We start from the raw sequence: 24,779 nt of genomic DNA on the forward strand, positions 1-24,779 counted from the left end.
CAGACCAGGGAGGGATCAAACCTGTGTCTCCTGCATCAGCAGGCAGATTCTTTACCACTGAGCAGCCAAGGAAGCCTGCTGGCACAGATTTTTAGGCCATTTAACCCCGAAGGACTATGATTCTAATAATTTGAAGTAAAGTCTAGAAATCTGTTTTTAAACAAGCATTTCACGGGATGGTTAGGATCAGACAAGTTTGAGAAGTCTTGACTAGCAAATTTTAAAGTCTTAGGATTTCTCTGGCAGTACGGTGGTTGTGCTGGACTCTATCCTCCCAATGTAGGGCATACAAGTTCCATCCCTGGGTGGGAGACTAAGATCTTGTATGTCACACAGCATGGCCAAAAATAAAAAATATTTTAAGTCTTTTTCAGTCTAAAATTGTATACAATTCTCAAAATCTCTGGATCAGTGGTTTCAAATTACTCCAAAGAGTCAAGTCTCTTCCTCTGAAGGTGAGGGTTCTGCACTAAGATCAGGGTATTAAGAAAAGGTGTGATATTAGGTATCAAGGCCCCAGAGTCTTCCCCCGGTCAGCTCCAAAACCTTGGCAGTCAGGCCTTCACACTTCTGGCAGCTTAACTGAAAGAAATTCTTCTGGAAAAACTGCCTAGTCCAAGAGATAAGATAGAAAGTTACTGAAATGGAGACTTTTCAACTAACTGGCCCCACCAGACTAGCTTACAGTGAGGTACAGCTGACAAGCCTAGTCTTCTCTTATGGCTTCCAAACCCTCTCTCAGTCAATGTGTTAAAGATGAGCAGATAACCAAGTCTCACCAGATATCTGAGAAATGCCTTTAATATCAAAGAAAAGCCAAAATAAACAACCTGGAGAAAAGAGATGTTACATGGGGAAAAAATGCCATTTGATAATATTACAACCATGAAATAGGAACAGGAAGTAGTTATTCTGAAAATTCAGAGCACAAAAGAGAAATCTTCGAAATAGGAGAACATGAATGAAAACCTCAACAGAAGCTGATAAGACAGGGCTGAGTACAACTACCAGAAAGGAGAGCCAAAAGATGAGATGGAAAATAAGAGAGAAAAGAAACTACAGAAATAGTCCAAGAGGCCCATCATGTGCTCAAGAAACATTTCAGAGAGAAAACAGACAAAACAGTAGAGAAGAAAAAACAGACTTCAAGAAAATTTCCCGGAACTGAAAGAATGAGTTTCAGTCTGGAAGCCACATGTTCTTCCAATGCATATGAATGAAAACAGACCCAGCCCAAGGCACATCACTGTGAAATTTCCAAGTGAAGAGGCTGATCCTGTATATTATCTCAACAATCTTCATCCCATGCTCCCCTTCCCAGGGAGCCACAGAGGATATAGTACAGCAAAGCAAAAAGTCAATCAAACGAAAAGGAAGACCCATGAACCAGGCGACCCAGCTTAGAACAAAAGCCCAGGGAATTTCCAGGGTGAGGAGGAAGAAGGACCTGTGAAGATGGCGGGGCTTCAGAAGTTAGCAGTTCTCTCATCGGGGTCAGATGTGCGCAGCCCCGAAGGCCCTGGCAGAGAAGTCTCCAGGGTGAAAAAATACCTGAGGTGTGTGAACATTCTGGCAGAAAACTTAGACAGCTTGTGGAGAGTTGAAGACAGGATGAGAAAATGAAATAAATGAGGGAAACAAAATGAAACAATCAGCCACAAGAAAGCCAACAAGTTATGAGAAAAAGCAGACCACTTAAATTCTCATCTTCCATTGTGATGATGCCTAAAACGAACAAACAAAAATCAAGACGGAGCCACACACACATCATTTAGAGATACGGGCAATCAATACCAAAATAAAATTGTCTGAAAGAGCTGAATGTGATTTATCTAAAGAGAGAAAATAAAAGGAAAGATAGGGGAATATGGTGTTCACTTAACAGACCCTACAGAATTATTGGCCTGTAGTGAAATGTATTTCTCATATTTGAACCCAAGTGGACATGGGTTATTAATGTAACGAATACCAATGTTAACTTTGCCTGTTAATTTTGAGTGTATTTATTAGTAACTGCAGCAACAGAGAGAACCAATTAATAATTCCCTTATGTATCCAAAAACTGACTAAACACAAAAGACTAAATAAAATAAATTCAAGACACATGCGAGACAAGCATCTATTTTTTGAAGCAAGGCATCAGCACAATCAAGCAGCAATACAAATTAAAAAAAAAAAAGAATTTACAGAACACAATCACAGAAACCATAGTTTAAAACATGGCACTTTAATGATTTGCCTTATTATAGTGTCTAAGCATCTGCTTCCAATTAACAATGTCAATATGCAGTATTCCTCATTTGACTTTTATTCAACAGTTTTTTTCTTAAAGCTAGATTCAATGATACACAGGAATTATAATTAACAAACCTTTTAATATAATTCAACGAAACATGTAACTTTAAAACTATGTCCTCTAAGCACACAAGGGAACAGAATAGAGTTAGCCAAGTCTTCCCTTTGCCACTAAGAAAACTAGAGGACATGTTTTTTCACTAGGAATAATGCCATTTTCAGTGGGTTTGTATAAGCAAGTCCCTTATATAAATGTGATTGTGCTTCAAAGCTGTATAACATCTCAAGTTATAACAGGTAATATGCTAAAAGCTATGTGCTAAATAAGTAAGGCAAATAAAAGCATTAAGTAATACCTTCTTACAGAGAGCTCGCAGCTTGAAAGCAGAAAAATGAAATGCAAAGTGTTCAAAAAAGATTCAAGGAAAAAACTATTACCATTCCCTAATACTCCAAGTTTGTTCGTTTTGATCATTGTTACTTGTTTGGTATAGTTTATAAGCTTAATGCACGTTACATGTTTAAAAAAGTAAAAACATTCCATTTTCCTGAAAATCTGCAAAATTACAATATTCTTCACAAAGTTTTCACTACTATGAGCACACGAATGAATTCTACATGTATTCTATTATTTAGCAGTTAGACAAGAGAAAAAGAGGACCAAGAGTCAAAACATGTACCTTTTTGTTAAATGCCCAAATTTTGTCCCATTCCATGTTCACAACTGAACGTGAAGAACCCTAGAAAACCAATTTAAAAAATGGTTTGAAGGGCAAGAAGTAGTAACTAGAATATTTACGGTAAGCAAGCTAGAAAATAAACCCAATCAATAATTACAAGTTTACGTGCACTGGAATATAAAACTGAAGCGTGTACAAACCAACCCGGATACCCTGAACAGTTAAGCGTCAACAGTCACATATGGTAGAAACACCATAGCTGCCTCTGTCCAACCTTAGCATAGGAGTTTAGGACATTATCAGTTTTCCCCTATTATTGGTGTTTATTTTTTTCAAAAACACTCTGCTCTTGCATTGTAAGGAACAAGCAAGGAATAGAAAGAACAACAGGAATAAAGACCAAAAAGATATTAAACCCTCTAGGAAATCCAAACAGAGAGGCTGGAAAAGAAACCCTAACTCACCTGGGCAGCAATGAACTGCTTCAGCCCTTCGACCGTCATCCCTCTTCTCAGCACACCACGAACCGTAGGAAACCGGGGGTCATCCCTGGGAAACAGGCACATTTTAAGAGCCCAGGAGATGTTTTCAACATGTAGGTGCAGAGAGTATAAAATACCTTTCTGAATATTATATTCAATTTGTTAAATATCTGAACTAAGAGCTGGTTATGATAATTAGGCAGAGCACTAATTACTAGTCAATTACTACTAAGTAAAATAAATGGTACTACTGGAAACAGCAAAAGCACATTTGAAAAAAGACACACAGGTGACATCTTCAAATACAGAAAACCCAAGCATTACAACATTCTTATTTGCTTTTCATTTAGCAAACATTCAAGGTCTCTATTCTACATATGACTGTGAGACACAGATAAGAGATGGTTATTTTGGCATTCATGTCCAAATGCAATTTATTATGTCTTCTGGGCTGTAAAAAATATACATGTTGGTTAATTAATATTCTGCAGAGATTTGCAATTTTCAGTAAGTTTGCAATATCACCCTTTGTATGGGGCCCAAGGTAAACTTGCCCTTTAACAAATTCTGCTCCAGAGTAATTATCTAAAATTACACATTATTCAATATATACTTAATATGTGTCACTTTACATGATGCTAATAAAAATACACACATTCTAGCTGATTCGGGTTAAAAAAATATTCTTAGGCTTGTAAGTATGTTGACTCAACTGAACAGACTTCACTCAGAGATTTTCAAATTTTTTCTAGTCCCCAACATGGGCACTCCATGTTTGCAGCATTAAAACAAAAGGGAAAAGTACCTGAGAAACTGGATAAAAGAAAGAGAAGGACCAGAAACCCAACAGGTATACCCATTTCAACCCTCCCATTCATCCTCCCCAAACCTCCAAGCAGTTTAAAATGAGTGACACACCACGTCCTTACTTCCTCTCAATTCTAGGTAATAGCAAACATACCATCCATCTACTAGTCCTTCATTGACAAACCACGTGAGTTTTCTTTTGGACAGTACTGTGTTGTTGAGATTCAGCCGACTGTATTCCCAAATAAATGGTTTTCTTATGCCTAAAGCCTCAATAATCCAATAGAACTGTTCGTCTCTGTCGTGGTATTCTGTTGTTCTCAGAGCATGTGTAACACCTTCAATGCTGTCAACTATGGGGCAGGCAAAATCATATGTCGGATAAACGCTAGAAAAAGAGTATTTTTGAAAATCAGTAAAGAATTTTACCCTTTTCATCTTAGACATTATAAGCAACAATACTAAAACATAATTCTTTACAAAATAAGAATTTCTTAAAACAACAGGCATTATGAGTCATAATACTCAAAGTACATCAAAACTTTTTATCAGACTTTGAGGACAATGAATCAGTTACTCAACATTCAAACCAAAAAACAAACAAAAAAGCTAATTTGCAATTTAAAGAACAACTGGATATTGGTGCAGTGAATTCTATAATCATATTTCTGTAATAGCAAATGTATACCATGGAAGGAACGTAATGCGTACATTACATCTCCGTGTTTACAGAGAGCCTCAAAGCAAAAGCACAAAAGCCACTGAGCATAATGAAAGCAATACACCTACTTGTATTTATTTCCAGTTCTCGGGTGTGGCTGAATCTTGCAGCGGTAAAGTGTCGGGTCCCTCATGCACCCATTGTTACTACTCATGTCAATTTTTGCTCGCAAACAACAGGACTGACCAAACTGGCTTCCTTTTTTCATTTCTTCCCACATTTGCAGATTCTTCTCCACAGCTATAAAATGAGAGTTATACTACAGTTTACCTCATTAGCATTGCTAATCTGGTTGAAAATAAATTAACAGTCTTCTAATTTGATACAAAATTTTCACATTCTGATTTTATAAGCACACCCCACTAGTTTAAAAGTACTTAATGGTTCCAGTATCTGACCAAGTGAAAACATTTTTTTTTTTTTTAGTAAAGAAGTCCCACAAAACACATGAATATGCTCTATTTCAGAAGCCAACACATTCCACTAATATAGTACTGGTGAAGGGTAAGAGTGGATGGCTGACACCTGAAGGTTCTCTTATCCAGTTCTCCCACGTCCCCATCATGGCATAGCTGGCCAGCCCCTCCTCAAATTGAACACTGGGTGTTTGAGGCAGAAGCATTCTGTTCCTTTGCCACCTCATGCCCTGCGGACACACTGGTCTGACCCAGACCAGGCACTGGTGCTGCAGCCCATGTCCATCTAAAGAACACAATTTGGGCCAAGAGCCTGAGCTAGTGGGCTTCCCAAAAGCACCTTTGGCCATTCCACTGGAAAGCAGGCTACTCTAAGATTCAGAAAAAAAAAAAAAAGAGATGACAGAAAACAGAATGACAGAAGTTTATCCTAGGGGGGAAAAAATCTCTACATATCCTCAGTGACTACAGTCTTATCTATATTAGGACTCATATGCTTCACATGAGTAAGAACAGTTATACAATGATTCTTCTGTGGAAACTACTGAAGATACAAGGGACACTTTATCAGCTCTCAAAGAATCAAGTTAGGTCTAAAAGTCCAGTTGCTAATTATTTTTGAAAATGTAAAGAAATGTAAAATGGGGAGGTGGGAGAGACAGACAGACTTCTGTAACAATTTGAGTTTACTACTATACTTCCTAAATGTAACACTCAAGATGTTCTGCAACATAATTACAGAATAAAAATAACCAGACTCAGAAGCTCAGGAATAAGTAATAACAAAGACAAACTTTTTTTGTCAAGTGGTATTTCAGACACAGGGTAGCATGAGGCTTACACAGAATCTTCACACTTACAGGCTGACAGGAAGATTTGGGAATGGCTAACATTACCATCAAACATTCTAATTAGAAAGACTAAATATTTAAATTAAGAGAGCCACAAAAAGTTGCAGAAGAAATCATTCACATGGACTGAACAGCAATGCAAAAGACTACAAAAAAAAAAAGATACAGGTAACAAGGGAGACCCTGAGACCACACACACTTCACATGCACTTGTGATGCTAATAATTAACAATGTAAAGATGGCAGAGAAAGGGAAAAGAGTTCTAAAAGATGAATTAATGTATGAAACTTATTCCCAAATGTGTTTCAAAATCTTTCATTAGAAAAAAAAATTTTGTATTGATGAAGTGGAATACAAGAAGAATATCAATTAAAATATACAACACTAAATATGCCTTACAGTTTTTTCTATGTTTGGATTCTATCCTCTGCTCACGCTCTGCTTTCATCTGCTCAGCAGGAGTATCATCGACATAAGCCTTCCCTTCCTGAATTAGCTTCTCTGCATATTTCATTATAGTTTCAAAATGATCCGAGGTGTAAGTAAATTGATCTGGTTTGATATGCAACATTGCAACATCCTCCAATATAACCTGCAGTAGAATCCAAAATAATCATCAGTTTATCTTTTGTTATTTTCTTGTGTATTTTCAATCCTTGATACTGCATTTGGACAAATGTAATAATACACCATCAGTCTTACAGAGCCTGAAAATGGTTGTGGAAGTTGTATGATATTAGACCAGAAAAGAAAAAGAAAAAAAAAAAGAGAGAGAGGGAGAGAGAAATTCGTTATACTAGCCTCCAAGTTCTCAGCTGAGAAAGCTGATCTCATGGTGCTTTCCATTTATTCTGGAAAAGCTGATTATTATTGGCAGTGCTGACAATTATTCGCCCTCTCTGAATATAATACAGTGCTTCTAAATAGACTATACAAGAGGCTAGGAAACCATCACGTTTTCCAATACCTACTTAGTGTTTGCTTCATTTATAAAACTATATGACAAAAAGGAAATCTGACTCTAGAAACCAATTCATTTAAGAAAGTGATACTTGTAAGAAAATGTAGCACTTAAATAAACTTTATAACAGTTGAAGAGAAAAAAGATAAATTGAAGTTTGAAGTTTATTCATATGGGAACTGAATAATTCTTGGTTTAAATCTCAGACAAATATATATTCTAACAGAAGAGCAAAAGAAGAACTTATGAGAACAAAATTTATTTTCACACCATGAAGGTATCAGGTCACCCTCTAATTTTCATTAACTTTACTGACAAAGGGTCATCACTACACCTTTAATTACCTTCTCAAAATCTTCCTTTTCTTTTTCAGGATTTGTGTCATCAAATCTCATGATCAGTTTCCCTTTAAAGTTAACCTGGTAGTGCTGGTTCAGAAGAGCAGCTTTTGCATGCCCAATGTGTAAGTAACTAAAACAAAAACATTTTACAAAGAAACTCATTAACATGTTTTAGCTAAATACTTAAAACTTAACCTTTTCGAGGAGATGAGAACTAAACAAAAATCCTTCTAGTTGGTATTCCAGTCTTATGTTAGTTGCTAACAAGAAATACTGTAATAGAAAATCTGACCCTGAGGAAGGGAAAAAAAAAAACTACAACATTTAGTAAATTACTGTAAGAAACAACTTCATATGTAAAAAATCACAAAGGAGCAAGTTATTTACAAACATTAAACCTTAAGGCTAATTTCCATTTTCCTTTTTTACTGAGGAACGAAAGGTAATTGAGTTACAGGAAAACTGCTTCCAAAAGTACTGCAGCGCTACCCGGCAGTATGTCTCTTTAGTAAGACCAGATGAGGTTGAAAACTGGACACCTGCTCTCCACACAGAAGACAGAGGCCCCTCTGAGGATGCCACCATTGCTGTGATAATTAAATAAAAAAGCACATGAGAATTAGGAAGCCTCAGGAAAGCCAATTCACTTTTTTCTAGGCTTCTGTTTTCTCAGAAGCCAAAACAAAAAGATTTTAACTAAATGATCTCGAAGGTTTCATCCAGTACCAACATTCCACGGATCACAATCTATGAAAACAGTATTCTGTTCTACGGGCAGTTGACCATCACATAGAATGAAACAAATTAGAGGCATGGTTAATAATATCACATATCAACATCCTCCTCTATCAGTCAAGTAGGCAGTAGCAACATTCTATACCACTACTTTTGAAAATACTTTTCATCAGTAACAGCAACAACTGCACCATTCCAAGTCACCTAATTTCATGGACACCTCTGATCTCAGCTGATGGCAAGAGAGGAGGGAAAAGTACAACTCCGTGTATGTCTTTATATCATTTCTAAAATCAATCATTTTTAAAGATACTCATGCAGCCTTCTAGATCAATGATTCAATGATAAAGGGTTTATATGCATAGGTTAATGCAGACAAGGACAATGCAATGCATTTAGGATTATTCAAAACTTTCTGCATAAAATAAAGCACCAAAAGTGGCAGCCCAGATAAGACCCTAGAAGAGAAAAAGGACATTAGGGAAAAACTAATGAAATCCAACAAAGTATGGAGTTTAGGTTAGCAATATATCAAAATTGGTTCATTAATTTTGACAAAGGTAATGAGAGATGTTAACATTAGAGAAACTCAGTACAGATACAAGGGGACTTTTTTTTAAAACTATTTTTGTAATATTTCTATAAATCTAAAATTATTCCAAAATTTAAAGTTTATTTAAAAGCAAAACAAAGGAACATGAGTTCTGAAAATGAAACAGAAATACTTTGTGCAGTTTTCACTGAAAGTGTTACACCCCATAACATGTTATGAAGAGGAAAAAAAAGACTAATAATTACATATAATCTTAAGAGGAGTAATAAATCAAACTATTTTCTTAAAGATACTGTTTCTGAATCTGAAATGTGTACAATTCTAACCTGCAAAAAAGCAAACAGGACTATGAAATATTCATAAGACAACTAACTGGCTCAACAGACAACCTGAGACCTAAAGAAAATAAGTTCCACAATGCATTTAGTGAGTACTGATGCTATATTGGGCTTTTCCCACATAAAACAGACATAGGCATATAATTTTAGTCATATGGAGTCTAGAGTCAGACAGCGTAGGTTTGGATTTGGCAAGCTGCTAAAATCTCGTATGAATCAGTTTCTTAAACCATTTGTAAAACTGGAGATAATAACTGCCTCTCTCACAGGGCTGATATGATTAAATAAGCTACTACATGTAAAGTGTTTGCTAAGTATCTGCACATAACAGGTGCTATCTATCTATGTGTTAGATAGGAATACAAATAAAAGGCAAAATTTAAGCCTTCTGGCCTTTCATGAATGACACAGGAAAAAAAAAAGATGAAAAAACGAATTAAAGACAATCTGTTTTGCAGTATGAGGGGATATAATCAAGATTTTGAGTGTTTCTAAGCCTGAATACTGACTTGTATTCCAAATTCCCAAACTGTATTCAGCCAAGAACATGGACTCTGAAGCTGATATAATTCAGAATAAATGTATTTTATACAGTAAATGACAAAATGCAGAGCTCACTAATCTAAGAAGTGACAGTGACAGAAAATATTAAAAAACTCAAAAGGTAGAAATGTTCAAATAGTGTAATTATGGCTAAAAAACTAACTTTTATCAAACCGTTCAAGTCACCACCCAACAGGACAACCGTGACCTCTCACATCAAGAACACCAGGGCAGGATACTGCATGGTAGGGACCCAGGACGTCTGCGGGAATTCAACAATGCAAAATAAGGACTATTTATGACTGACTCCATCGGTCAGTCATTTAATGATCCAGTCTGTGTATTTTCCAGAACCATTATTTGCCTTTCATCTCCTTCTGACTTATCCTTTATTCACCACCTAACTCAGCAAAGAGAAACTGTGGAATTCTAAAACTGGTTTTGCTATTAATGACACTTATGAAATAGTTTGGGAAGAACTGCAGTAAGAACAGCTAAAATAGAACTGTTTCCTTATCTGCCACTTCCCTTTTTTCTACATACTCCATTTAGCACAGATGGGTAAGAATTAGGCTATAGAATGCAAAATCTCAAATTCAACAAAATGTGGGGGAAAAAACCCATCTGATTTATAAAATACGGCACAATACTTTCTCAAGGGCTAAGCTTCTGAGGCTAACTGCTTCGGTTGTGTGTGTGTGCTTAGTCACTCAGTTGTGTCCGACTCTTTGCAACCCTTTGGACAGTAGCCTACCAGGCTCCTCTGTCCATGGGATTTTCCAGCCAAGAATACTGGAGTGGGCTGTCATTTCCTTCTCCAGGGGATCTTCCTGACCCAGGGATCGAACCCGAGTCCCTGTGTCTCCTGCACTGCAGGCAGATTCTTCAACCGCTGAGCCATTGGAGACTCCCAACTGCTTTAATAAAAGGCGTTTTATTCTATCAGCATCACTGGCGATGTTCTTTCATAAAGCTTGTCCAGCATGATTCACAGAGGCTGACGCACGTGCAAAGGCAGACACCCTTCAGCCGTAGGGGGTGCTGGGCAAGGACCCAGGCAGACCCACACCAGTGGCTCCAGTCAGAACAGCCCTTTGCCCTAACCAGCTAGCCATGTATTATTTTCTATGACTGCCAAGAGTGAAAAGGGTTTTGCCTACTAATAGTAGAAAGAAATGAGTAAGACTGGGCTTTTCAGGACTCTGCCTGCTTTATTTGGGAAAAAAATAACTTAAATCTACCATAACATCTGAAAACTGAAAGGAATGCTGAGAGTACAAATACAAACCCTTGTTAAAGGACACCCCCAAAAATCTCAAAATGTAAATAAAACTTCCCTTTCTATTAACAGATATTTTTCTACTTAAAATTAAAACTCTGCCTGGAATGAAATTAAAATGCTATCTCTCCTACTGATTTAATAAGCTGAAACTACAAATTTTTATAAATTAAGTATCAATAATTGAACAACTATGAAGATATTTAGAATTTTAACTCTGAAAATTAAAATCTTATTAATTTCCTTCTATATATTAACCTATTGATTTATAAAATACTTGGTAATTGTCTTAAAGCTTTTCTACTAGATGAATCCAATTGTAACTTATATTTGCTTACCCACTAGCCTCTGGAGGAAATCTGACTGTAACCTTCCCCATCTCAGCACCTGGAAGCTCAACAAATTTCCCAACATCTTGCTTTTTCTCAGGAACCTGAAAAGCAAAACAACAACAAAAATAGTTACATGATTACATGTTTAAGAATAAATTCACTGAATAAATACTCAGTACCCACTATGCACCAAGCACAGTTATGAGGAAAAACTGACTAGATTATTGTCCCTGCACTTGGAGACTCAAAATCAGTTGAAGTCAACCAACAGCATTTAAAGTCATCAGGAAAATGCTTAAAAGGAGGCATGAACCAAGCTGGACCTCAAAAAAATAAGTGGAAGTGTATCAGATGGAGAGTGTACAAGGGAAGTCATTCTAAGGGATGGAGTAACAGCGCAGCTAAGACTCGAAGGCGGGAGAGCTGTGCCCTGTTAGAACGCATGTTGGGTGGGCAGGCAAGACCCTAGAGAGGTGATTAAGTCCAAACATGAAGGTCCTTATAATGCTGACTTTTATGTTTTAGGCAGGGGAATCCTCAGGGCTATGGAGCTACTTATCTGTATTTTCTAAAACAGTCCCTGGGACAGTGCAAAGGCTCAACTAGAAAAAAGAGGCCAAAGAAGAAGTTCAGTGATGAGCCTATGGTCTTAAAACAAGCAGGGGGCAATGAGGTGTCAATAAAAACCAACAGCAGTGGAGACAGAAAATAAATCTCTAAATACGAGAAGTAATAACAGAACTTGCTGACTAATTAGAGGTGGACAGTGGTGAAAGCAGAGTGAGGATTTTTAGCAGAACAACTGACATGACTCTAGTGTCTTCATATAAGCAGACAGTAGTTTTCAAATTTTACAGCATCAGAAAACCTTGAAAAATTAACTTGACTACACATGCATAGTATGTAAAACAGATCAAACCAGAGCAACTCTAGCTGGAGAAGAGGACCTTTTTCTACTGCTCTCTATGTTACATCTTCCTACAGAATCAACAAAAAGGCTCTACAGAAGCCCAGGACTCAATGGTCATAATGGCTCAAAAACCAGAAAACAGGAAGATCTGCGAGGAAGAAAAAATGATATAGCTAAAAAATAGTGAGATTTTAGTAACATGGACTTTGGATTTCCTAAGGGATTTCCTAGGGGACACACACTGGATGATCACAATCTTGTAGAAATATAATTATGAAGATTAAGGCTTAATATAGTCAAGCAGGTGAAGACAAGGCAAGATTCAACAACAGCAGATTCTTCCAAGAAGATCCCTTTTAACTGATGGGGGAGGAAAAACTACGAACATAATTTTCTTCTCAGATTTAGGATCTCAGGCAGACAAGATGTCAGCATTAAAAAAAAAATTTAAAGGCTTACCACTTTAGCTTTGGTCGCTGAAACATTCCACTTGGTACCTACTGACTGGAAGGCCTGCTGGGCTTCGAGAAAGCCAAACCAGCGTTTTACATGAACTGGGGCTTTGTTCTGTCCCAACTGTTCCTGCCACGCAGCATTTCCTATGAGCAAACGTAATTTTAAAAGCACTCAATATATCAGAAAAATCAAAAGCAAAATTCTAGTCATGGTTAACTTAAGTAAATGAGATGGCTTAAAGCTGTGCTTCTATAATGAAATTTTAAAAATCTGGGTCTATATGGCAATGATTTCTAATACTTGACATATTTTAAGAATTCACAAAAATTAATTTAAAATATTTTTTCATTTTAGTTCCTTAGGATGAATCCTAAATCTTGCCTTCACCACCGCCACACACACTAGGCCACATTCCATTCCATAATTAAGAAAAGCTTGAAGTGTATCAAGATCAAGAAGTAGCTCTTTTCTTCAGATGTAGTATCAAAAATGGTACTGAAGGAGTTTATGCAACTCTTTAGCATCACAAAGCTACCTCCACAAGATACTACCTTCCGTTTATGAGTATTAATTCAAAAAGCAAACTAGATAAAAACGTCATAAACCTACAGATGAAAAGTTGTAACTAAAAAAGTCCTTCATTCTAAGTTGGTTGTTATTGTAACAGTTTAATTTAGAGAAAAGTTTAAGCCACCAAAAAAGTACGGAGAGGGAGCTACCTGGCAGTCTGCACATTTACTGCCAAGGGCTCAGGGTCGGTATCCCCGGTCGGGGAACTGAGAGCCCACCAGTAACACGGCACCGTCAATAAAACTTAGGGAATACTAAAAAAAAAACCCTCATATAACCCAAATTTGAAAAGTGAAACTGAAAGTGAAGTCGCTCAGTCACCTCGGACTCGTTAAAGAGAAACATTCTAGCATATTTGTCTGACTCGTTAAAGAGAAACATTCTAGCATATTTGTTGCAGATTTTTTTTTCTTTTAAATAAACTAACAAAATTCAAGCCCTCTTACTATCTCTCAATCAACTCCACATTCTGATCTGTTGCGAACGACTCATAGAGGATGGAAAAGGTGACCTCTCAAGAGAGACAACTCCAGCTCACCCCCCTCACCCACATACTGAGCAACCAGAGACAAAGTAACTGGAGTCAAGCAATGGCTGAGGCAGGAGAGATGCTGACATAAACGATGAGGAGCAAGGACAGTTCCAAAGGCAAGAGAGGAGCTGCAGGCAGCTAGACAGGGTCAGCCTCCACGGACAGCAGAGGATGGGGAATTCTTGTGACTGGCTAGGAAGAAAGTAGCCAGGGAGGTCACTCCTTCATCAGAAAATCCTAAGTGACTGCCACCAGGTAGACAGACAGATGTTCATACACACAGAAATATGTGTACTCCTGACCCAGCAAAATATTAAATAATTAAAATAGAAATTCTTCAAGAAGAATTACTGATACCTTTTAGGGTGGCCCAAACACATAAATCTGCTAAGCTCAAGGAGTTTCCAACTAAGTATGTTCTCAGAGACAGACAATGATTGAGCTCGTTGACTGCAGAAGTAAACAAATCACATGAAGACAATTTTGTGGCACTGAACTCCAACCAGTGATCAATCTGTGAAAAGAAATGCATCCCAGGGTTTAGACTTAAACAAACAAACGACTTCAGTGAGAACCGTGCCTATCTTCTATCAATCAAAGAATTTATCATTACGTGGATTTGATTATGATTGTCTGGAGGCATCTAAACTGGCACTTAAATACATATTGTGCTATTTTTCTATGTTTTCTCTTTTTTCCCCCAGGAGTGTGAAGAGGCACTTTAGAGAAGAGAAAGGAAAATATGAGAACTGGAAGCAGGAAGGAATAACAAGCCTGACTGAACCCAACAAATGGTGGTACCCAGCCAAACATATTTATCCACTGGCAGAATTTAAAAGTAAATACTAGGAAACTATTCTTTGTATTTTGAATTCTACAAGATTCAGGAAAGTCAGAGCTGAATGCAAACAGGAAAAAAAAAAAAGGCATCTCAAGTGCCATATTGAAAGATAATCCACTATTGCTAGAGTTAATTAAATAAGGCATATACTTAAAAAGGAAACTGTGTATGACCCTGGGCCCATGTAACTTTTTAAGGCCTGCTGCCCCATTTGTAAAGTAAGAAAGCTGCATAAGATAACCTATGCAGTCACATCCAGCTATGAAATTCTAGGACTCCAGGAAGAGGAAGACAGAACTAAATGACCCAAAAGGACAGTTGGTATGGGTGTGAAAGTAGAAACTTAGGAGCAAAGACTTTCTGAAAATAAAGTCAGATGAGAACGCCTAACGAGGTCTATGATTAATACTGTTACTATCCTATACCCTTAAATAGAATAACAGTCCAAAAGAGCGAAAGCCTAAACCAAACCAAACCAAACCAAACCACACCCAAGAAAATGTTCCTTCCTTACCTCAGTATGTTCCAACAAGTTAGAGCCATAGAGCCCTGCTGTAGCTGCAATTCTAGCCAAGTAGCGAAGTATGGAGTTTATGTCCGTGAACACCACATTTCTGGAATATAAGCATGAGACAAAATATCACCGTGGCTCTAGCAAATCAGTGTCATGAGACATGTGAAAAGTGTAAAAACAGAAATCTTATATATATAATAAGTATTTTCTACTATAGTGAAAAAAATAGATTTAGTTGGTTCTAAATTCTATCAAACACTAATTTGTTTTGAGATGTTCAGCTAAATCCAACAATTCACTTCAGTGAATTCACTCTCTATATGGTGTTTTGTTGGGTTTTTTTAATTAATCATTTATTCTATTTTTGGTTACACTGGGTCTTCGTTGCTGTCAGCGGACTTTCTCTAGCTGCTGTGAGCAGGAACTGCTCTTCGTTGTGGTGTGGTCTTCCCAACGTGGCGGCCTCTCTTGCAGAGCACAGGTCCCAGGCATGTGGGTTCCAGTACTTGTCACATTCAGACTCAGCAGTTGTGGAGCACGGGCTTAGCTGCTCCTCAGCATGTGGAATCTTCCCAGACCAGAGACTGAACCCGAGTCTCCTGCATTGGCAGGCAGATTCTTGTCCATTGTACCCAGGGATGTCCTCTATAGGATGTTTGATCCTTCTCACTGTTAGTTTCTACATGTCTATTCAGTGGTGAAAATATAAAAATATAATTGGGCTATCAAGAATAAAGTGATTTAAAATAAATAAAGGCAATAAAGCCAAGGATATGCTGTCATAAGGAAGCTAGTTTTATCAAATTCCAGGTAAACACAGCAGATCAAACCTCACCAAAACTGTTGTGTAAAATGTTTAAAAAGACACAAACCCCCCCCCCCCAAAAAAAGAGAGAGACTAGGGAGAAGAGACAACAGCAATAAAATTTCAGAAGCTAGAAAGCAGATGGAGTTAACAGGCCTGAAAAAACTGAATCTTAACTGGACAATGGACAAAGCTGAAAACCAATCCAATTTAAATTTCAGGATCTTCAAAAGACTTACAAATCAATAAAACCAGGGACTAAAATGAGGAGGCTTGGTTAAAAGTCTATTTAAAAATAAGCCAGAAATACAGATAGCTCCAACCCCTATTCTCTACAGTTGGGCTACTCTTCTTGCCCAGTCCTGGCAAAAACCGAAGCTTTATTCTCTAAAGATGAAAACAGAGGGTCTCTCGACTTGGGGGCAATGTGGCACAGTGGCAAGCTGGGCGACAGAGGTGACAAGAGAATAAACGTACACTGGATGCTGAGATTCTCAGCCTTCGTGCTAGCCTCAGCTTCCAAAATATGCTGGTCCCAGCCCGTCCTCACCTTCCAAACAGGACACTGGAAGTCTTCTCTGGACAATCTGATCTACCCAGGAGGAAAAGAACCAAGGATACTAACACCAGAAGCTCCTTCAAACGAACAGATGTTCAGTCAGATTACCCAGAGTGAAGCTCACAAACGACCAGCCCACCTTGGGAGGTCAGAACTTAAGAGTCTGAAACTCCCAGTCAAAATCTTGGAAAACCATCAAGAGTTACCAAATATTTAAAGAAAGCCTGTAACTCAAAAGATAGAGACCAAAATAGACAGATGTAAAGTGAACAAATCAAGGAAAAGAAAAGTTTAAAAGTGGAACACAAAAATTTCCTCTGAGCAGTGAATAAAACATGATTATGTTTGTAATCATAAAATAAGAACAGGATACTTTACCTAGATAGTAAGTAGCAGTACTCTCAGATATGAAAAATACAACAGCAAAAAGGAAAACTCAATAGAAAAATGGGATGATAAAGTTGAAGACCTCTCTAGAAAGTGAAGGAAAATGGGGGAAAAAAATGGAAAATGAAGATGATCCTTAAAGAAAATCAGAATACTAATCCCAACATTACACATAAAGAGAAAATAGAAAGTTATCAAAGAAAAAATTTTCTAATCCCCAAAAGAGTATTTCTAAGTTTCCATATGAGAGGGAGTAGCCAAGTACCCAGTAGAACAGATGACAAATGGACTCAGACTAAAGCATATTATCGTGAAATTTCTGAATACTGGATCCTAAGGGAAGATGCCCACAAGCTTCCTGAGGTCCCACAGAAAACACAGGGATCAGAAAGATTTCAGAAGAAAACAAAGCAAATAACTATTCCATGGAAAAGTAAAAACTGTACATGAAAAGCAATCATGATATGTAGCTCAGCAGTGACTCCAACTTACAGGATCCTCATAGTGTAAACACTACAGAGTGATCTAATCAAGATTCTGATGCAACCACAATGCGAGGAAGGAGGACAGGGGGAGGAGGAGGGTGTGTGAGTGTGTTCTGTATGCTGCCTCTTCTCCAATACAAGTCTTTCTGTCAGTTTACTACAGACCATTTAAACCATTTCCATATCTGCACCCTGCTTGAGGATACCTTTGAAGCCTGCTTTCAACCTGGTTCAAGTTCCACGTCTGGCAAAGATTCCTTAAAAAGAATCAAACCTGGTTGTGTCTATGCCTCAGTTTTGCTAACAAAAGAATTGTTTCCCTTCCTTTTCTTTTTTATTTTTTTCAGTGAGTTCCAAAAAAAGAGGTAAATCCAAGGGCATGCCATCTTCCATATACCTAAGATGCAAATAATCCATCTCAATCAAGAATATACAATATTTTTTAAAAAAGAATGTTGAATATACAATATTTAAAAAAAAGAATGTACAGTATACCTTCATTATAAAAAATTTTGAAAACACAGAGAAGTAAAAAGGAAAACACACACCACAACTCCAAAACTCAGAAATACTATTAAAGGTGTTGCATACTTTTCAGTTTTTTTCTTTGGAGATATGCACTTTCACATTTATTTCTTGCTTTTTTATTAACATTATATTATGAACATATCCACGTTAGAAATTCTTCATAAGTCTTTTTTCACAGATGTCTAATACTCTATGCTGTGGACTTACCAAATTTATTTCCTCTTATTATTAATTTTATTAAACTTCCAATTTTCCACCAGAATTACAAAAGAATTAAAGCACATGCACATAAATCTTTCTGTACATTTCCAGTTTCTTTTAGACAGATTATACATGTGATTAGATACTTTGCTGACAAATATAAGCCTCTGGATATTAATTTTTTTTAATTTATTTAATTGGAGGATAATTGCTTTACAATGCTGTGCTGGTTGGATATAATTCTTTCAGAATAAGAAAGAAAAGTTTATTTCTTTTTAGGGATATTCTACCCGTTACCAAGTAAAACAAGCATACAACATTTAACTCTAAATATTTAAAAAATGCTGCTGAGTACTGAAAGCAAAGATACACTTACTCAGATACATGAAGAATATTCTCTTTCCCTTCTTCAACAGAAATGCTGACATTGTCTTTCACATGTTCCACTGCCAACAAAGCTCCTAAAAATAATGAGATGAAAAGACTTCTCTCTTTATAAACAATGCAGTATTTAAAACCTGAATCATAAAGCAATAAGGATGAGTCAACAAAACAATGTTAAGTACTGTGAAGAGTAAATTTTTTTCCCGGTAGTCTGCAGATGCAAACTGCATTCTGGTCTTAGAGAAGTAACAAACCAGAAACCATTCCCTGGCATAATCCAACTGCTTTTGAAAATGCTCAGTGTCCAGCTGGGGACATGGAAATGAACCTTTCCCTCCCTCAGGAGAAAAGAAAAAATTAGAATAGTACCTTGTATAAAAGCTATCGTTGACAGCATTAGAAGTTACTATGTGGCAAGGACTGTACTACATGCCTTACCTTCATCAATATTTTTAATCTTTGGAGTAACCTTAAGAGATAGGCAACTTTATCTCTGTTTTATAGACAAGGAAACTGAGGAGTGGAGGGGTTAAATAACTAGCTTAAAGCCCTTGAGTAAATATGTAGCTGTCAAGCTTTGAATGCAGGTCTAACGCAGGTCAGAACTCAAATTTAAGAACGGGGTCATCTGTCTCTCAAAATATCATAAAGTTTACTAAATATTCATTAATCCTTTGTCTTTATCGAAGACAGACAACTAGCACCCAGATACTGGTTTCTAAATACCATGGTCCACCGGGGACAGGGCTGTGCTAGAGAAGGTATAAAACAAACCTGGAAAATTTCACCGTGCTGGAAACCAAGAAGTACTCAAAGAATGGTAAGAGATATGCCAAAAGGACCCCCTGGCCAGCTCAGAGGGGCTCCCACTGGCAAACAGGGCCAATTTAACCACTAAAGTAAGTAATCTAAGTTTTAGAGTATCCATAGCAAAGAATCCTACACAGTAGATTTTTTAAATGAACTCCTATTACAAGCAACAAGATAGATGAATCTCAAAAAATTATCCTATGCACAAAATAATTTGACATGACCCAATGTATATGAACTCTGGAGAAGGGAATGACACCCACTCCAGGACTCTTGCCTGGAGAATCCCATGCACAGAGGAGCCTGGCGGGCTACAGCCCAAGGGGTCGCAAAGAATCGGAGACAACCGAGTGACTCACACACACAATGTCTATGAAGTTCTATGAGGAAATTTTCTGAAGTGAGGGAAATATTTTACTTCATAACTGTGGTGGCTACACATTATACATATCTGTCAATCAATTTACAACTTAAAACTGGTGAACTTCAGGCATGTTCACCCAAAAATAAAAAAGAACTCAATAAAACTAATTTTGAAAATAAATATGCTTAATTTTAAGAACAGAAAATGATGCAAAGCTAGCCAATTGTACAAAGATAATTTTGAGACAGCCAGGGGAAACTGAAAAAGAACTGAATGTTACATAATAAAAAGAAATGATTATTTAAAAAAAAGAAATTGCTAATGTGAAAAAAACTGAAAATGAAAAATAACACAGAGTATAACCTATTGAGTATATTTTCCTATAAATTTTTTTAAACGGGAAAAAAAATCTTCTCACACACAAAAAAAAATTCCAAGTAATACGTGAAGGAGTGGCAGATTGGAAGGTCACCATCCAGCATCATCTTACTAATAATCAAGTTGGGCAGGAAGCACCAGTGGATGCTGAAACCAGCGGGTGAAGGTTTGATGAGGAGTGGAATGCTTACGTGATCCCAGAGCATCTCCCCACAAAGAGCTTGTTAAACGCACAAGGGAAAACTCTATAATGAAGAAAGCAGTCAGAAACCACCTTAAGTACTCAAGATTAGATTACCAGTAATGGGAAAAAACTCAGGCACCAATCAATGGGCTGCAGTGAAGAACAACAAATCATTTTTGTGCTACTTCTGCCAAAGACATGAGCCTGAATCTAGTCATGAGGTGCCACGAGAAACAACCTTGACATTCTTCAAGTCAGTAATCTCCACGGAGGTCAAACCTATGAAAGCAAGACTAGAAAACCATTCCAGATTGAAAGAAACTGGGCAGACCTGACAAGTAGGCACGAAGCATGACCCTAGATTTTGATCCTTGAGTTACAGAGGTAATATAGGAACAATCAGTGTAGGATTCTGAACGGGATCTGGGCATTATATGGGAGAATTGTATCGATGAGTATTTCCTGATTTGTATGCTCTTGTGAGGTCGTATAGAGTTTTCTTACTTGAGAGAGATGTATATTGGTGTATTCTGGGGTGTTGAAGCATTATTATCTGCAGTATGTTCTTCAAAGGCATTGGAGGAAAAAAAGGTTCCTTGTTTTATTCTTGTGCTTTTTTAAGTCTAAAATTATATTAACATTGAAAAAAAATGGTAAATGCATATAAAATGGGGAAATTCTCACAATGCAATGTTTTTCTAAATGTTTCATCTAATGTTATTGACTGAAGACAGAATGTATTCGAATTAAACAACTAGGAACAATAAAATCAAAAACAAAAAAAGAGGAAGGAAAGCAAATAGAACTATATATCCTATAATAGGTCTATAATTCATAAGGACAACAAAATTTTTTAAGACCCTCCTTTCAGAATACTGAAGATATGGTTCTCAATTTCACAGTTTACTAAGGAAACAGGTCTATCATCTTCATGCTGCTTTTCTAAGTAACATTAGTAAAAACCAGCTAATTCTCGAAAATCTACAGTGGGTCAGGAACTTGACCTACAGTTATCACTGATTCTGGCCATCAACGGTATGTAGATATTATTCCTTGTTTCTTAAACAAGGAAGCTGTGAAGATGCCAAACAAGGAACTTGCCAAGGTTCCATAACTAGTAAATGGCAAGCAGGATGGACCCAGATCTCCATGAACCAAATGTCTTTGCTCTTAACCATGAGGTCACATTGTCTAGCGCCTTCCAACTGCAGAATCAAACCCATTTCTTTTATTAGAGTTTATTGATTTTTGTGTAAGGCTAGCCCATAACTATTGGATGGACTAACAATATGGTAAAACACCATCATTTTAAAAATATTTTAAACAGCATTCAATTGTGCTTTTTGTCCCAAAAGGCTCAAAACACCCTGTAATGAGAATGTACTGAGTAATTTCATCAGCACGATGTGGCCAACTATATCTGGACCTTTCAAATATTAGAAAAGTACTTGCGTGTCTATATTAAGAAATGCATTAACAATAAGACCTCAATAAACTGATCAAATTATTTTGCGTAATTCCTCAAAGCAATAAAAAAGAAGAAATAGCTGAAAGTCTAAGCTATCTATCCACAGTAACCTTGGCCACGTTGAATAAGCAATTGCAAATCCAATTTAAGATGTGTCAGGAAGATGACAAGTCCCACCTTTACTCTGACATTTACTACATCCATCGGATGTGTAGTAAAGAACCCCATCAGTCCGCAGTGTACTTGGGTGTTCCAGCAATTACCCTGCCACCTTTAATTAACATAAGCGCAACCTCGGTTAAAATTTTACATGCTTCTATGATCATCTTCCTCGTTTCCTTTGAACCCAATGAAACGTGAAGAAAACTTGAGTCAAGGGAACTGACAAGCTTTTCTGAGGACGAAGGAAGGGAGATAAATAAAGATAAGCAGAGTTGGAGGAAAGCGCTAAAAGAGGGGCAACGAAGTACTGGGATTTTAAGTTTTAAAAATGTTATTTCTACGTCCAGCTCTTGGTCTCCAGGGGACATCATTGCTAAAAGGGAGAGAAGAGTAAGCTAGGAGTCATCTTTCTGGGGGAGAAGGTTCAAAGCTGAGCCTCATGCCGCTCTGCCCGGGCTCACACCGCGCCCACCTCCACGCCCAGAAGCGTCTTCAGGAGCAAATCCACCTGCCAGGGACCGAGAGCAAGGGGCACGGAGCCCACCGCATGTACATTTCCGGGGAGAGAAGCAGGCCTAACCTCCCAGACCAGGACCGCCACTGCGCCAAGTCCGGGCGCGGCGACCTTCCCCGCCCCGCTTCCTCCCCCGGCTGATGCAACCCACACAGGTCTGCGGCCGCGGCCCCTTACCCAGAGGAGGGTCTCCCGAATTCACAGTAAGACAGAGTGTCGCCATCTGCACCGGTCCGCCGGTCTACCTCTCTGCGCGCCTGCTGGGCCTCCTGAAACACAACCGACTGGCCCAGAGAGAAGCTGCAACGTGGTACGCGCCGGCTTGACGCTGCAGCAACCTTCACCCCTCCCCCGCGCCGCGGCCGGCGTCTTGCCGCACAGCGCAGTGCGTCATCACCGCGCGCCCCTCCCTCCGGCAGAGGGAGCTGGGGGCCTTCTAGGGTCAGGAGGGCCAACGTGGCCAACGTGTTCCAAGCCGGTGACCGAGGAGAGACACTGAAGCGGACGATGTTTTACGACACCTCGTAAAGTGAGGAAGTGAAGTCGCTCTGTCATGACTGACTCGTTGCTACCCTGTGGACTGTAGCCCGCCAGGCTCCCCCTATCCACGGGATTTTCCAGGCAAGAATACTAGAGCGGATTGCCATTTTCTTATCCAGGGGATCTTCCTGACCTAGGGATCGAACTCAGGTCTCCCGCATTGCGGGCAGACTACCGTGGGTCACCAGGAAATCCCAAAGTGAGAAAAGTAAGTGGTGAGATGGTTTCTGCAGTGTGATGGGTGGTCACCAGAAGCCAGAATTGAAATAAACGGGCTCGTATACCGCCCCCCCCCCCCCCCCCCACACACACACACACAGACATTCCAAGATGTCAATAGCAGGATGATTGAGAGAGGAGGCTGGGCCCTGATCAGATAAAAGCCTAGAGACCACGAATTTATCATGCTCAAAATCGGGGAGACCTTCCCCTATAGCTCCTTGGAGGTTAGAAGGAGAGTGATGTCAAGCTACCCATAGGCCTCTTGACTGGAATCCATCTTTGCTGATAGATGCACTTGCACTCGTGGGAGGATCCTGAGTTAAAGCGAACACAGGCTCAGGACCAGACGAATGGAAATGATTAGCCAAAGGAAACCTGGAAGAAATGCCTCACATGAATGATTCAAACTACCAAGCGGGTGCAACTCTCTGCGTCCGCCCGTGTATCCACTCATACTGTATGCTTTTCCTGCTAATAAACGTGTTCTTTGTTTCACTACTTTATGTCTTCATGGGAATTCATTTCTGCAGAGCTGAAGGGCCAGGGCCTTGTCACTGACCATTGGTCTAATGGCTAGGATTCAGTACTCTCACCGCGGAGACCCGACCTCAATCTCTGGCCGGGAAAGGAAGCCCCACTTCAAGCTGCTGCAGGTCAAAGCCACACAAGATCATATTTGGTGCTAAAACCCAGGAATTCAAGGTAAACCTTGGGCTTCACCCAGCTGCGCAGCTTGAGGCCACTGACTTTCGCTCCTGCTTTCTTTTTCTCACTCTCCGTTTCACTTTCTTTTCAAGACCCACAGGGCATAATTTCTGCCTGTTCAACATCGAGGATGGCAGAGGAATCCCCCAGGCTGTGCAGATTCAAATAACACTTGGGTGACAGTTGACTCTGTCCTTTGGGACATGGTGGAAACGTGATTTCCAAACGTGCAGGAGCTCAAGGGGTCTCTCTCACCCACTCTCCCTCTGTCGTTGTCCAGTATGGAACCTTCCACTACGCTTTTCCTTCCCACCTTACTTGTACAACAGGGTCTCTTTCTCACTTCGTATGTCCACAACCTTTTAGGGAACGATTTCCTGGATATTATTCCTAAACTGTGTCCCCGCCACTGCCAAACCCAGTGCTGCCTATGTGAGACAAAGTCATCAGCCGAAGCCCGGTTCTTTTACACTTGCCAGGATGAAAGGGCAAAGGATTTTGGGTTTTTCTGCTGTCTAGTGTCTCACCTCACTCAATGCCCAGAAATTTACTGTGAGAATTTCTCTGCCTCCCAGCCCTTGAGCCTTCAACCCCGTGCCATCTTTCATAGCGCCCAACTCCATTTCCTTCAAGGGTTCTATTTTGCAACTGATGGACCCTCTTCACTCCAGGCCTTGGCAGCATACACACTGCTACAGACAGCTTATCAGGCTGGCTGCTACCCAGAAGCCCGAATTATAAACTTTGTAGATGCTCAGTCACAAGGAGTACACCCCAGCGTAGGAAGACTTATCATAGGACATAAGCTGTATAGACGAGGGATCCCTCCTAAGGAAAGTCCTAGCAGCTGGTCGGCAGTGGTTCAAATGTCCTCACCTGGCCATCTGGGGAGGACACATAAAGGTACTAAGGGAGACCAGAGGTG

The 24,779-nt window shown here is 38.8% G+C and overlaps 1 protein-coding gene across 1 annotated transcript in view; it reads right to left on the reverse strand.

Moving 5' to 3' along the window:
• EPRS1 (glutamyl-prolyl-tRNA synthetase 1) overlaps nt 1-22,757 on the reverse strand; it is a 60,976-nt gene extending 38,219 nt beyond the window's left edge. The window contains exons 1-12 of the mRNA XM_065938349.1: nt 22,565-22,757; nt 18,500-18,584; nt 15,159-15,258; nt 14,161-14,317; nt 12,705-12,844; nt 11,342-11,436; nt 7,559-7,685; nt 6,653-6,845; nt 5,054-5,225; nt 4,419-4,652; nt 3,440-3,524; nt 2,976-3,035 (exon numbers count right to left, since the gene is read on the reverse strand). Of these exons, the coding sequence (XP_065794421.1) occupies nt 2,976-3,035; nt 3,440-3,524; nt 4,419-4,652; nt 5,054-5,225; nt 6,653-6,845; nt 7,559-7,685; nt 11,342-11,436; nt 12,705-12,844; nt 14,161-14,317; nt 15,159-15,258; nt 18,500-18,584; nt 22,565-22,610 (1,494 nt within the window). The 5' untranslated portion in view covers nt 22,611-22,757. The remainder of the gene's footprint in view (nt 1-2,975; nt 3,036-3,439; nt 3,525-4,418; nt 4,653-5,053; nt 5,226-6,652; nt 6,846-7,558; nt 7,686-11,341; nt 11,437-12,704; nt 12,845-14,160; nt 14,318-15,158; nt 15,259-18,499; nt 18,585-22,564) is intronic.
• Between the last annotated feature and the right edge of the window lie 2,022 nt (nt 22,758-24,779).

This window comes from Muntiacus reevesi, chromosome 5, assembly GCF_963930625.1.
Source record: "Muntiacus reevesi chromosome 5, mMunRee1.1, whole genome shotgun sequence".
Taxonomy (NCBI): Eukaryota; Metazoa; Chordata; class Mammalia; order Artiodactyla; family Cervidae; genus Muntiacus; species Muntiacus reevesi.